This window comes from Diadema antillarum, unplaced genomic scaffold, assembly GCF_040938485.1.
Source record: "Diadema antillarum isolate AM-2024a unplaced genomic scaffold, OU_Dant_1.0 seq00001234_RagTag, whole genome shotgun sequence".
NCBI lineage: Eukaryota > Metazoa > Echinodermata > Echinoidea > Diadematoida > Diadematidae > Diadema > Diadema antillarum.
The window spans coordinates 878,790-894,568 of NW_027272022.1; the positions used below are offsets into that span (position 1 = coordinate 878,790).

General features: G+C 38.4%; 1 protein-coding gene across 1 annotated transcript; it reads left to right on the top strand.

Moving 5' to 3' along the window:
• Window positions 1-5,818: 5,818 nt before the first annotated feature.
• LOC139745126 (UDP-glucuronosyltransferase 1A1-like) lies at window positions 5,819-15,088 on the top strand. Its single transcript, XM_071655545.1, has 6 exons — window positions 5,819-6,257; window positions 6,522-6,598; window positions 8,094-8,334; window positions 8,988-9,207; window positions 9,777-9,997; window positions 14,853-15,088. The coding sequence occupies exons 1-6, from the start codon at window positions 5,819-5,821 to the stop codon at window positions 15,086-15,088; spliced, it is 1,434 nt and encodes a 477-aa protein (XP_071511646.1).
• The last annotated feature ends 691 nt before the right edge of the window (window positions 15,089-15,779 follow it).

Sequence of the window (15,779 nt, forward strand, 5' to 3'; positions counted from 1 at the left end):
CAGTCACGTTCTTTTCACAATCGTTATGTCGCATCAGATGGTAGCGGCAGCCTTTGAATAATTACCTGTTTAAGTTTAGTGATTTTCATACACTGCAAAGCAGTTATTTGATGTCGTGGTATAGTTCTGTTTTATTCATCAGTTAATCGTCCTCTTAAAGTGGTTCTTTTTAATAAACTCCTGTTTATGCATTTAATTTCACGGACATTTTAGCCACACTGTGAGTGTCTAATTCCCAAAAGACTAGTCTATGAAGTCTGTGACTTTGCGCTTTTTGGGGTAACGAGAACATCATTACTCGTGACGTCATTATCATGACGTCATGAGTAACGATGTTACTCATGACCAAGACCGCCATTCTGACTCACCTACAAGACTATACACCCATGCAATAATAATTAACATCAGAATATTGTCGCATCGATCTTATCGTTTTGCCAGTATTTAACTCAATTCGTCCGAATGTGTGTTGTGTTCAATTACTGCCTTTTATCGAAAATGACCTTGCTATATAGGGATAAAATATTAGCCCTGAATCGTAGTTGTTCAACTTCATGTATAATGTAAAGAAAAGAGTGTGTACTTACTCGTTATTCTATCGCGTAGAGAGAGAAAGAGTGACATGACGGTTTCAGCTTCGATATCTGAGACCTGATACCAACCGTCTCTTGGTAGTGTTCAGAAAAAAACGTATTTCTTTGTTGTATAGAATAGGAAATCTAGTGTTGTCACTGGAGTATATAAACATACTGCTGTATGAGATGTTATTTTCGCTATAGGGTTAAATTTTCGCGAATTTTGCGATTCACAGTCGGACCGCAGATTTAACAACACGCGAAAATGTCGCCACGCACTAAGGTAGTAGTGCACTTATGTATAGGCCTCTATATTCGCGAAAACAACATCTCGCAAAAATGTCCGTGACAACAACGACACCAATGCCAATGACCTTATTGTGTCTCTTAGACTCAATAATGATGGCATCAGTAATCACTTTTTTTTAAAGAAACTCTTAAAGAAAACTGTCACAATTTGACATGCAAAGAGTGGTAGTAGAACGTAATATACTTAACGATGCGCAATAACTAGTTGTGATAATCATAATTGTTTTATTTATGACGTACATGCATGTCTCTTATATGTGGCACTGTGTGTCAAGAGGGAGATTCACCCATGCTTGGGTGAAAGTTATGGACATTTCAAATATTTCTCTATTTGAAGTTGGTAGCAGGTCAGATAGTAGCTAGACCAATGTAGACCGTCCGTCCCATACGTGTTTTATAGGTCCGCGCCTCCGAGATATCATTGTTATATTTCCCATATTATGAAAGGATATATGGAGTTCCGACACAATGTAACATACCATCTTATGAATTAATCGCCTGCTCCAATTGAAAACAGTCTACCTTCGTCGACTTACGTAAATTTCCACTAACACGAAAGAATTAACACAATTTATACGTCCATAATCCAGGGTAGAATTTTCTTCAATTTAGTACATTTTTGAACTTGTGTGGGGTTGACTTAAAAGAGACTAACAGTATGATAATCTAGATGATGCTTGCTAGGTTACATTTCATGAATCAAAACTGCTTAGGTGAAAATCACCATACAGTTTGATCAAAAGTTTAGGGTTATTTTCTTTTTATCTTTTTTTTTCTGCCCCCCCCCCCCCACGTACTCTACGTAAAAAAGAAAAACCGCTACATTATTATAAGACAATTAACAAGCATCGATCGACATCCCCAGATCATCACCAAAGATTTATTCCTACTAACAGAAAGAGTTTCAGATTCCCAAAATGCTCCTTGAAATAGGATGCATAAAGGACCGAGGCAACGACTTAAACCCGATGATCTTAAACCACATTCTTGCAGTTTTGCGTGGATTAAACATGGAGGAATAGGCAAATGATCATTGCAGTAATCTGTACTTATTCTTTTCAGTGAATTTCTGAAAAAAATGGTATGGTTGAACTATGAAGGATCTGTTGATGAGGAATGTATTATGTCGTCAAGAAATATAGTATATGATTATGGACTTTGTTTCAATGTATCAGTCGGCTAGTAAGGTGGATGACTTGATTTAAAAATTCCTTAATAAACTCTTCTGATCTCTGGGTCTGGAGACTTCTTGAACTGAATATAATGCAAATGCGCTATGCTATTAAACGGTCTTTCAAACTACTAATGCTACTATATCTAGTCGTTGATGTTTGTAGTACTGCAAAGTTTCTTATATAAGTGTTGATAGGGAATGTCAGGCTTTATTATGAGGATAATTGAGTAACATCTTATTAGACATTAGAAATCGCTCGGGAAAAGATCCATTGGACCTTGAAAAAGCTGTAGTGTGACAAATAGATATCTTGGTGGCTGACTTTTTTATTTTCTCGTGCTTGTTCCGCGGAGCAACAATATGATAATAAAAGTGTCAGTGATATTCAGTAACAATTTTCTCTTTGAAATCATTGTTTTGTGAAGACACGTAAGCTGTTTATCTTTTCCCCCAGTCGTTGTCGTGACCGTAAATTGCCAGTTCTCTTTGTTGAACTTTTCTCTTCTGCTTGAAATTGAATTAACATGGAGAAGATTCCATTATCGTGGTGCCCGTGGAAGGCTTTCCGAGAATTTGCACAGGAGATACTTTCCCCTCGCGTTTGTATCTCTCTGTGTGTGTGTGTGCGTGTGCGTGTGTGCGTGTGTTTGTGTGTGTTGTATTTGTTGTATAAATGTGTGTATGCTTTACATCATACTCCGTGGTTATGTCTAGTCATACATTTTGTGAGGGATGTGGTGTGACCTTGACTTAACTAGTCATGAAAGTAGCAACATTATATTTTTGAATCACGATATAAAAGGGCAACTCCCCTTAAAGGGATCGGCGCATCAAATGAAAGAGGTCTATGATAGGGTGAGGGATGAGCGTTAGTTTGAGAAAGATCCTGTTTGCAATTCCAATCAGTATACTGGTATGTCACATAGTTATAACGTTCTGCGAGGATAATTGAAACAATGACAATGAATAGTGATGATATCGAATTTAATGCCTCGATTATATAGGACTGAATATTATAGGAGACTTGATAAAATTGCTGAATGTCAATTACGAAACACCCTGAAGATTAAAAAGATACGTCATATCAAGAGATATCACTGAAATCATAACAAGCCGGTAAATTATCAACCATGTGACATTACCTTTCTTGTTGTTGTTGTTGTTGTTGCTGCTGCTGCTGCTGCTGTTGTTGTTCTTGTTGTTTTATGGGAGAGGGTAGGGCTGGAGGGGCTAAAAAAGTATGGTTTGTTTAAAACTCAAGCTAAGACTCGAGCTAAGTTTGATTAAGGGGCCTCGGGATCAGGCTAAGATGTATTCTGGTTCAAAAGTCACAAGGGCAGTTCTAATGCATCGTCATCTGAAGCCAAAATTGAGCAAACACGCACGCTCACACACTCAAATGAATAAAGACATCCCACAAAATCTAGCACGTAGGTAATTCTTAAAGGTCGTGAAGGAGTGACTTATGCAGCGAAATAAGGTCATCTTATCTGTCCGAAGACGAGAGCTTTTTTTGCATTGTCATCCTGTATTTCCCATCAGATTTACCGAGAAGAATGATTTTTAAATTTCTGGTTGGGTATTTGCTAGTGTAGGGAGGGAATTTTGCCGCACTGCTGCCGTTCTCCGACAGTAACTAGAACAGTTCAAATTCATGAAATTCGATCTTCCGTTGAGATGTTTTCATTGCAACTGATTGACAAATTGCCCTACATCGACGTAAATGAGCACTGAATTAAGTAGTGTTTTATAAGTAGTAGCCATGACTTTAAAAAAAAAAATCATGGGCGTACATACTCGAGCAGGATTCGAACCCACGACCTCCTGATCTCGCCGGACAGGCTTCATCTCCACTAGACCACCGAGCTTCCGCCCATGATTATCCAAATTACACAGTACCCGTTGCATGCCATAAGGATGAGAACCAACACTTGCTGTCGGGCGGAAGCTCGGTGGTCTAGTGGAGATGACGCCTGTCCGAAGATCAAGAGGTTGTAGGTTCGAATCCTGCTCGAGTACGTACGCCCATGAATTCTTTTATCATAGCTACTATTATACAACGTCCAAGTAGATCCTTGTAATTTGATTGGATGATTGTTGGAGTCGTGATATTCAATAAGTACTCCATTCAACGCGCGTGCAATTTTGGTTCTATTTTTGCGTGCAACTTGGTTCGATTTTTTCGTTCTATTTCACGGTTCGAGAAATTGTACGGTACTGCATGTACTGTGTGTTGCATATTGAGGATCGCATGCAGCTAGCGCAGTGTACGTGTGCGGTACATGCATGCGCGTATGTAGGCCTACGTAGTGCTAGTGTACGTGTATGATGATTGCACAAGCCAGAAGGAGAATCGCAGTGGATCCACATGTAAGTATGGCTATATTTTTCATACATATATAATCTTCTAGGCCTACTTAGACCTACCCAACAATCCTCCTACCAAAAAGATCTACTTGGACGTTGTATAAAACAAATAGTGTATGGTCTTTACTCGTGCAATGGAACGAGATTTCGCACGAGGTGAAAGATAGAGGCGCTCTATTCAACGAGGCGAATACTAGTATTGCACTCGTGACCATTCACTATTTGTATACTAAAACACTAATCAATTCAGTGCTTATTAATTACGTCGACGTAGGCCATTTGTCAATAAGTTGCAACTATAGAACAGCTGTAACAACTTCATGATGATACTCCCTCACCATATTGTGCCCCCTGCATAATAGTTCGATAACGTGAATTGTTTTTGTGCAGCTGGTTGTTAGCTCTTGGAGTGAGTGTTTCTTTCACTTCTCTCTTGATCGGCATTGGATGTCGTCATTAGCAGTTTTCTTTTGTTTTTAATGCATTTTTTAAGGTTGAGGGGTTAGAAGGGAAGGATTTACTTCTTTCCAACCGAAATCATCTCCTGAGACTAGGCAAAACAAAGCATGCGTGGCAATTACGTAAAATATCAAAAATTAATTTACACGAGAGGAGCCGATTGCAAGTGATAATAACCAATGTTCATATAACGCTTTTTCTAAACAGATTCAAAGCGCTTCAACAATGTCAACAAAATACAAGATATCGACAATATTTACTGAACAAAACAAAACAGAGAAAGAACAGAACAAAACAAAACAAATAATGACTTTAAACGTAATCGTCAGATCATTAACAAAATTAATGACAAGCAAAAAACGGAATGCATGCCGCTTTATTTCAGTCACCTATCACTTTCTCCCCCCCCCCTCTCTCTCTCTCTCTCTTTATGAAGAAAAAATAGATGCACATGCTGATGATATAAGAGATGATTAACGATATAGTACAACTTACAAGTAACCCGCATAAATGCTTGATGCGGAGTTGTTTTGTCTAGCGTTTAAACGATCGATCTATTGGGAGAGAGAGGGAAGAGTCATATTAATTGCCGTGCGCAGAAGTAACTCAGATCGCCTAGAATGTCTTTTACAATATGTTAAGCGCATAATCTCTTCTTATACCTGGTAGACATGTTCGGTATTATAGTTGCTGGCATATTCCGGGCCCAGCCTCTTAAAAATATTCCGATGACATTAAAACGTGCTGGTGGGATACCTCTAGGTCTAATTCAGGAAAGCTCTTGCCCATGTTGTTTCGTGTAATAGGCAGACATTTTGAGAAAGCTGAAAGGAAGGCGATAATGAGAAGATCAACAATGTCGTATCTTAGAGCGAATGTGATGATTGCTGTATGGTTGAATTATGTCGTTCATTCTTCTGGAGCGAAAATTTTGATGTACTCCGAAAAGCAAACTGATGGCGACTTTTCCCTGCTGTCTGCGCTGGCTCGAGGATTAGTGAAAAACGGGCACTGTGTTACCGCCCTGGTCAGCGACTGCCACTACGAGGAACTGAATGACGACACTGCGTATTCCCACCTCAAGTTCGATGTCTTTGCTGATAGCACGACGACCTTCGTTAGAAAGAATCCGTTCCGATCACCGTCTCGACGTTGTCTTCATAGCCAGACCTTTAACTCCGGTGTTTCGATGACCCGACACCAGCAGACAATCGCTGGAAGCCTTACGAGGTGCAGCTTCTTACTCGACCACGTACTCACCCAAAGAAACCAAGGAGTGCGCTACGACCTCCTGATCGTCGACGCGCACAAGGGCTGCTCTATTTTGCTCGCCGGCGTACTTGACGTCCCATACATTCTCGTTGTCCCCAGGGGTATCGAACCTTCCCTTTCCCGCCGCGTGGGGGCGCCCGATACCACCGCCTATTTTCCAGAGATTTCATCCGGTCTATCGCACAAGATGAATTTTCGCCAACGCGTTTTCAACACAATTTCCTCCTTTTACGAAGATCTTTCACTGTTCATAACGAATGACGTTTATCTATTTCTCTTCAACTTTAAATACGAAATTCGAGTCCCCATCAATCGCGTGATTTCAAACGCTCAGCTAGTCTTAATCAATTCTGACTTCGCTATAGATTTTCCCTTTCCACTGGCTCCGAACGCCGTGGCAGTCGGCGGACTGACGACTCGAGACCCAAAGCCGCTGGATGAGGTTAGTCTGCCATCAATATCTATTATACTGTCAATAGTTTTCTTTAAATCTAAACTTATCAGTTATCGTTTGATTCTTTTCCCCGTCTGAGGCAGGAAACTCCAAATTCTTCAAGTGAATTTTGTTGGTAGGATGTACAGTAAAGGGATTGGTTTAACTCGTGCTATGTCTTAACACCCGTAAATCAAAACCTAGGGAATATCATTTTAAAAGCTTATTATATCAACTGTTTCTCAGCAGAAAAAAACAAACAAATTTAGTCACAAAAGATAATTAAGCAAACGAAAAAGGGTCTTGGATGAGAGAAGAGTTCGATCTGATTTGTCAGAATAGCTTTACAGGTGTAGACAGCCACACGCTTGTTGGGAATTAACCCTTAAGAGGAAGCCGGATGAGTGTTCATTATTTTGTTATTGGGCTCTTGTTTAAATTTTTTTACTGGTGGTCATAACGATTATGACGTTCAAGATGACATTTGAGTGTTCTTTTTTGTTTAACTCCTTTTCATTTCTGGTTTGGTATAGTTCAGTTCAGTGTTTGTGTAGCTCATTAGGTTATCACCCATGATCATTTGACCTTACTCTATTTCTCTCATCACTTTCATTCCTGTCCTATTCAGATGCGGTCATTCATTACACCCCACGTCTGATTCTTCTGTTCAACATTATTTTAGTGATCGGTAATCAACCCAGCTAGTTTGCAACCTTTGTCCCACCGGTTTACGTTGGTGGTTTTGAGGGATTAGGTTTTTGCATTTTAGTAGACCTCCTCCATTTCCTTTACTTCAAACTGTTCTTTCAATAATTTGGATATACAATTGATATACTTATTTTTGTAAATGATGTTCATTGTGGTAAACGTTGGTAAGGGCAATCAGCTCTAGATTTATTAGACATTGATAGATGCACCTCAAGACCAAGTCTATAAGACTTATTTTGTACTTGCGTTCACACTCATGTAGTACTCCATAAAGAACAATGAATGAAATTACTTTATGATATTGTGTAAAGAACAATGCCCCATGATACCTCCTGGCTTATCATTGAATCCTTTTTTATCTCTTGCCTTTTTCATTTTTTTTTTCTTCTAAAGCTGACTTCTGTGCTTGACGTCAGTAAAGAGTAACACCGCAACAGACACCAAAGCTTTAAAATCAAGAAAATCCACTTGAAAGAGCATTTTCTAAAGAATGTATTCGTTCTTAAACAAACAGGATTTCATTGTTATGTACACTTGTAAATGTGACATGAAATATTGATAAAATTAACAAATGCAAACATTTCATCTTTAGAGACGAATAATATCATTACTTATCCAACAGTATGTAGAAAAATTACATTCGGAATGCACAAAATTTTGATAGGTGATAACTACTAAAATAAACCACTATAAATGTTATCATACACTACTGTAATGCAAGACTCTTTTCCAGTTTCTCCTTGATCAGTGACGCTTTAATTCTCCGTCAGTCACTGCTGTTTGTCACGTGTTATAGGACTGGATGGAACTGATATCACCGACGGGTGAGGGCGTCGTACTCGTAGCCCTTGGCACCAAAGACACAAGTGCGGGCGCTAAATCTGGGATTCAGATATCTGACCTCACCAAGCTTTCGCGAGCCCTTGCTGCGATACCCCAGGCGGTTATCTGGCAGACGAATGAGCCCATGCCTTCGGGCGTTCTGCTGGGAGCGAACACCAAACTCGTGAAGTGGTGTCCGCAAAATGACTTGCTTGGTAAGTAAGAAAAAACCCGAAGAGATAACCCTAAGATCTCTTTGGGAAAACCCCTTTTCCACTTTCTTTTATCCGAATGGATGACAAATGCTGTCATCCACATTGAGCTGCATTCATTGCAGGCCTGTGTATACCACAGGTATGATTACTTAAAGCAACAAAATTGCTACCACTGAATATGATAAACGATGCCTGATTAAAAAATCATCGACGGTGAAAAAAAAAAATCATTTGACACACACAGATGTCGCCAAATAAACTCATGCATTCAGTCCTTCTCTTGCTAATAACCCCCAACCTCCCCCGCCTAGAAATTTGCAGGTATCCAGCACAACCAAACCGAAGTCAGTATGAAGCATTATGATTTTTAAATGCTACATGCGAATCGTATTCTCAATGAAATGCTAAAATCATCCCGATTTGTTTTCTGAAGTTGTATGATTAACTTGTTAATTGTTTCTACTTGTTGTAAACGGTTCCAAGCAGTAGACCTCTTCAGTCCAGCATGCCCCCTATACTTGATTCCACACATGGTTGAACTGTACTCGTAGGTGTATGGTGTAAATTAAATCTTTTGGATGACGATGTAATACACAATAATAATATGTAAATTCATCTGTTCCTCTCCTGTCCGCTATTTCACCTATTTCCAGGCCACGGGGCGGTGAAATTACTCATTTTCTCAGGAGAAACGAACAGCCTCTACGAAGCCGTTTACCACGGCGTACCAGTAGTTGTCATCCCCATAGCCCCCGAAGGCTGGGATGTAGCGGCTCGTGTGCTCGAGCGCGGTCTCGGGTTGTCGGCAGACCTTTCCCGCGCTACGAGCGAGGGGCTTTCCCATTCCATCCTTGAAGTCATGAATAATCATAGGTAGATGAACATGTTGTGACAAAGGCTGTTGTCACGTGACCAAGACGATCCTTTCACAGACTCTTCCACCAGACAACATAAATTACTACTCAATGTTTTCACAGGATTTTCTTATCACAACGGTGAACGCATTTTACCAGTTTAATCCGCCTCTTGCTTCAGTCTTTTTGTTCTTAGACAATATAAGCAACAACAAAAAAAATTAATAGAACTTTAAACCCATACTACATGCACACTATGGACGAGAATTTCACAAAGTCAATTCAATGCAGTTTTCATTTATTTCCATCCAAAACAAAAGATGGAAACAAAATACAAGGCATACATGCATTACACAAATCATGTTCTTTTGTTATTTATTGTTTGTTAGAAATTGTAGGCCTAAGTGTATAATGTAAGCAATGATACATTGCTCTTCAGCTATTTGATATTATTACGATGTTGGTTTGAAATTCTCTTTCCTGAGACCCAACAGACTTTTGATATTTACTAGTCATTTGAATATCAGTGTAATGTACCATGCTACTATACATGTTCATAATCAGGAGCCGTTTTCCTTTCAACCGCAGCTTCAGAGACAATGCTCGCCGAGTCTCGGCAATCATGAAGGAGCGCCCTCTACGTCCCATGGACCTCGCAGTGCACTGGATCGAACTCATTCTGCAACACGGCGGAGGCTACTTACGACCATCTAGCTGTGACTTGCACTTCTGGCAATCCTCCTCACTGGACGTCTTTGGCTTTCTGGCTCTCTCCATTTACCTCGTGTTCCGCGTGCTGGTTTTCGCGGGTAGACAACTAGAGACATTCTGCAGGAATTATTTGAGGAAAGAAGCAGGCTACAGGAGTGTCAGCCGATATTTTACTAGAACGAGAAGGCGGGTGATTTTGCTTGCTGGTGCAATAATCACAGGCATACACTTCGTTATTCTCTGTTTAAAGAGACAGTGAATAGCCAGCCATTCGAATTCAGGTGTAACTCCCGAAATCTGATCTCCTGTTGTTTTCTTTTTTCAACTGAGTTACATAAGCTTTATTAGAAAACCGTTGAGTACTTTTTACAGAGTGACTAAGGACTACCTATTCACCACCCCCTAAAACAAGCTTCTTAGAATAAAAAGAACGTGTTATTCGAATTATTAATCACGCTGGTAGTCTCTCCCATAGGAATGAATAATTTTGCAGGAATAAAATCCATATGGTAAATGAATAATTGCTTGTTTATAATTTGGGAATATTTGTGTACCCTCTATCCACAATAATAAACTGCAAACAATTTTTCAAATAGGTTTATGTTTAAAAGAAACCATTTGGTTCATAATATCCCAATCAGCAGAATATGTTAATATATCAATGATATCTCTCACGCACTCGAATTGTTTTTTATTAAAATGCAATTATGTCTAAACAATGACATTATTTGTCCCATGAAATTACTCAGAGTACATCTCTTTATTTTGTTAAACGTTAATTAAAGTCATCCTATTTTAATGACTACTCTGGATTAGTATAACAGTCATTCAAACATTGTCAGATTCCATGTGCAATCTATTACTATCGTATACTGTTTGTGTGCAATAATAGAAAGTTAACTCACTTTGGTCTGTTTCAACTCATTACCAACCTCTATCATGCTGAGGACTTATATTTCCTTGGAAACCTACAATTCTCTCAAGCTTTAGCTTTCCGTAGGTTTCCTTCGTGTTTCTATCTCGCTGTCTCTGCTCCCTGCTAATTGGAGACCTGAATATAAGAACGACCCAAGTCCAATTTTTGGCCAAATTCAGTTTGACATGGGAAATTGTAGCTTATGCATGGACTCATCTTGTGTATAAATGATAAATCCTAATGACCCCCGGAAGTACCTGAAATGAATGAGTTAAATCTTATATTAATGTAAGAATGAAGGAATGGGTCATTCTTACATTCATATTATAGCGCACTCTCTCATCCTTCTCTCATCTCTATAGCAGAATATCATGCCTATGAATCAAAGAACGACCCAAGTCCACCACACAAAATGGCCTCTCCACGATTAATGTAAATGTTAATTGTCATAATAATAATGTTCTAATTTGTATATACAATGTTGCCTTCCCATCACAGTTAAATAGAATAGTATTGGACAAATAAAAAAGATATTAAGTTCTTTTTACTTTACTCGAAATGGTCTTCCATGGACTTGGGTCGTTCTTATATTCATATACTCAATTGCATTTGTTATATCAGCATAATGGTGGTTACAGTTTATACGATCTTCACTTTATACATTCGTGAGACGTATTTTGTGCATGTATTTTTTTTTTTTTTTGGCCTCGAAATATCTTCTCTTCTTTTTTTTTTTTTAGTATGAAACTAAACTGAAACTGAAAGCAACCATATCTTGAAATAAGTGCAGATCATGTGACCGTGAGTAACCTTATTGTGACGTGCACTCAGTGGGTAAATTATATTTTGGCGTTGTTAAAAGAATGCACATCTCGTGTTTATATTTATATGGCAGCCTCGCAGCAGATTAGGGTATATTCATTAAAAAAAATCCCAAGCATTATGCACATCGAAAGTAATACTGCGTGTTATAAAAAAAAAATAATAATTGGCACGGTAAGAGTAAACGCATGTAGACTAAGAGATCAAATCAAGGGTGAACAAAATAGAGTGAACAAGGAGGGGAAAGAATTGAACAGCGAGAATAGCTTGAATAAACATTAACATTTCATTTTTTTCACTCAGAAGAGTATAAAAATAAAAAAAAACAAGTTCAATGCAATACACAGGCAAGCGGATACAATGCAAAATGCAAAAGAAAGTCCAAATTTCAATAACAATCGCTGAAATTATACCTATTAAACAACATGCCAAGTTTAAGTTTTACCCTAGGATAATATTTAATTTATTTGATTTGAACATGAATGAGATTGACTCTGTTGGGAAATCCCTCAGTCATTTTAACAATACAAGATTGATTCATTCATTTAAAAAGCATCTATTCCTCTTTGTGTGATATGCTGATATATCCTTCTCCATGGCGGAAATCAAATGACGATAAAAACATGTTTTAGACATGAAAGAAAACCGGCTTTATCGAGTGTTCATTGATTTACATTACACGGTTTCTGCATGTCTACCGCTACTGTCGCGAAACAATATAAAAAGCCTGTATTGTAATCACAAGGTCTCATTCGCATTTCAATTTCCTTGTCCCGATTACTTGCGGCTTTTAGTTCCAAAAACGTCAAAAAGGGATGAATGTAATGATAGCATTGATTCGAACAAGAGTCATAAATAGTCATCCTTGGAAAGTCATTATAAAAAATCCCTAACATGTTGACGATTTTTTTTTTTTTGACTCATAAAGGCCTCGTTACGGTCCAGAAAAAAACCAAAGATCTACCGTGAACATTGAAACCCTTCACGTTAATTCGAATCATGAATTGTCATTGAAAAGTCATAATTGTCAAAAATGGTTTAGCGCATTCAAACTAAAATTGACAAGTTCTTCTTCAATTTAAGGCAACGTTACGGTCCAGTAAAGGCGTTGATTCACTGTGAACATGGAAACCCTCTGCAAAAAGAGTTTCTTATATCGACTTACATTCACCTTTTTCACTACATTGGCAACCCGAATAAACGCTGCTCTGAGCACAACGACTAACGGTGAGAAAGTAGCTGCGTCCTATCATGATAGAGTTCGTGTCATACAATACTTATAACGGTAAATGATACAGAAACAATAGCGGAGAACCCTCCGCTCCAAATGTATATATGTACATGTACATGTACATATATATATATATATATATATATATATATATATATATATTACAAAATTACAAAATATTACAAAATATTACAAAATATTACAAAATATTACAAAATAATAAAAAGCTGCATCGCTTCGGTGATCCCTCGCATTTATTCCAAAGTTGATTTACATCCTTTGCGTTTATGTCAGGTTAATGTGTGTGTGTGTGTGGCACACATACACACACTATAGCTTCTGACCACACGAGCAAAGAGAATTAAGGGTTTGGGACGAACACCGAACAAGGTCTTTCAACAGCTTAGTCGGTAGAGCACCGGTCTAGTAATCCGGAGGTCTCGGGTTCGAATCCCGATGAAAACCCATTGTCTTTGCTCAAAGTTTTCACTGAATATACATATATATATATATATATATACATATATATATAAAGTCACAACAGAGGAATGCAGGGAATGCATTGATAGCCAATCTTGATTTAATGAATAATCCGAATTTTCGAGAAACCTTCCTCTTCTTCAGGGATGACAGTATTAACACTGTCATCCCTGAAGAAGAGGAAGGTTTCTCGAAAATTCGGATTATTCATTAAATCAAGATTGGCTATCAATGCATTCCCTGCATTCCTCTGTTGTGACTTTATTATTGCTATTTCTAGTACTGCCAATACGCGGAACAACTACAATGTATATGTATATATATATATATACATATATATATATATATATATATATATATATATATATATATATATATATAGTTGAGACAATGTAGATAACAGAAGATGTCGCATGAAACCGGCAGAGTTGTGAAGCTTTCGACCGTGGTCTTCCTCAGCTTTAATGTCTGTTTGTGAAACGAAATATATATTTTTGAGCATAACAAATCTGAAGTCATTAACACAATATATTAAATATAAATTGAGCATGGGTTAATAGTTACATGACATACTTGGCAATATTTTTTTTTGCACTTTGCAACACATTCAACAATATATAACTGTAAATGAGTGTATAGTGAGTAGATATAGCATAGAAACATATCATGCAATAAAAATTATCAAACATATATCATAAATAAACTAAATAATGTAATTACCTGCTAAGCAGACGTTTGCGTTGCCTGGATGTCTTGTGGCTGTCTTGTGGCGGGATGTGAGTGATCATGTGATATTGGGGGAAGGTTTGTGTGCGGTGGTGCATGTCAGGCAGGAGTGGGGTAGTTTCTGGGGTAGTTAATGATATATATATATATATATATATATATATATATATATATATATATATATATATATAATGTATATATATACACACACACTGGCCTGACAGTTTACCAGCCAAGATTCTTAATCCGGTGGCTTCAATATCTGTCTCGCCAATCAGCCATATTTTTAAGAGAAGCCCTTCCAGTCGGCTTTCTTGAGATTGAAACGTCGCCTGAAGGGAACAGCACGGGGAGAGATGATTGCAGAGATCTTTAGACATATTATTATTATATTATTACTATTATTATATTGGTCGATGTTGTGTGTGGGGAATGGGATCCAGAACAATCTTCTCACACTGATTGGCAACAATACTGGATGTGAAAATCAGATCTGGGTTGTACCCCCGGCTCCATCGTGAGCTGTTGAAAGAAGGAGGGAGCTTGGCATCATGAATGAGAGACAGTTGGTAGGAGTCTGCCCAGCTCTCGACTTGCTCACCATCTTCATTAGTTTCAGCATATCCCCAATTGACATGGTGGCTGTCAATGTTTCCGATGACAACATTGATGCGACCGCTGGTGACATCAGGGGGAATGACAAATATGATGGAAGGAGGTTTATACACCGAACTGACAAATTAATATATTCCCTTGGTGTTGATGGTAATGATTTCAGTGTCATCCTTATCAGAAATAGATATCTTGTCAGCAGACAGCCCATTGCGTAAGAATACTGCACTTCCATACTGGTCATGTGGCCTCTCGGCAATGGGAGTTGCATACCCAAGATGCGAGGACGTACCCGTGAAGGTCCGCGATGCGTCTCTCGGAGACAGAGGATATCACAACTATGCCTGGTGCATAGATCTGCCAAAAGATCTTGTTTGGCGCCAGTTAGACCTTCGATGTTGATGATATTATACTCAAGGCCGGCCCTGACAAGGGCCCATGCTTGCGGCCTTGGGCATCATCAACAGTTCTAAGGTCAAGTTGAGTTATGATAATGATGTGGGATAATTGTTGATAGCGTAAATGGCGTTGATAGCATGGTTGAAGGATTCGCAAGTGGAAAACACCTGACAGGGACCGCGACGTGGTCCATATTAAAACAGACCCACCCTTTATTAGGATCGCTTCTTTTTTCCTTTGTTTTTGGATGTCTCAGCCATTCTAAAACCGATTTTTATCTACTGTAATAAACTTTGACTTCATGTTAAAATGGTATGCTCTGTATCATTTCTTAAGTGGTTTCTTGGTATCTCGCAAAACGTTGAAGCCCAATAATCCTCATCTTCGCTAATACTATACCATCCCTTTAATTTCCACAAGGATTAAAAGCCGGCTTGCAGCTGTACAGCTATTGAACACAAAATTTCAAGTGTAAGCAAATAAAAGTTATACACAGAACGTGATGTTTCCTCATGATGCTCAATCGAAATACACTGTACAAGTATTTCCGTTTCTTGTTTGTGATTTCCTGCTAATAATACGCTGTATGAAGTTCAACATGATCATATTTCCACTAAGTTTATGATTAAGATTGTTTAGTTTATATAATGATTAATGATGACACACTATGACAATAATGATTCAGCACGTGCTC

What these genes read in the sequence shown, in the direction of transcription:
- LOC139745126 (XM_071655545.1), top strand. Translation starts at nt 5,819, where the DNA reads ATGTACTCCGAAAAGCAAACTGATGGCGACTTTTCCCTGCTGTCTGCG. An exon ending in ACCCAAAGCCGCTGGATGAG is followed by an intron (nt 6,599 to 8,093) that starts GTTAGTCTGCCA and finishes CACGTGTTATAG; the next exon opens with GACTGGATGGAACTGATATC. An exon ending in GAAGTCATGAATAATCATAG is followed by an intron (nt 9,208 to 9,776) that starts GTAGATGAACAT and finishes TTTCAACCGCAG; the next exon opens with CTTCAGAGACAATGCTCGCC.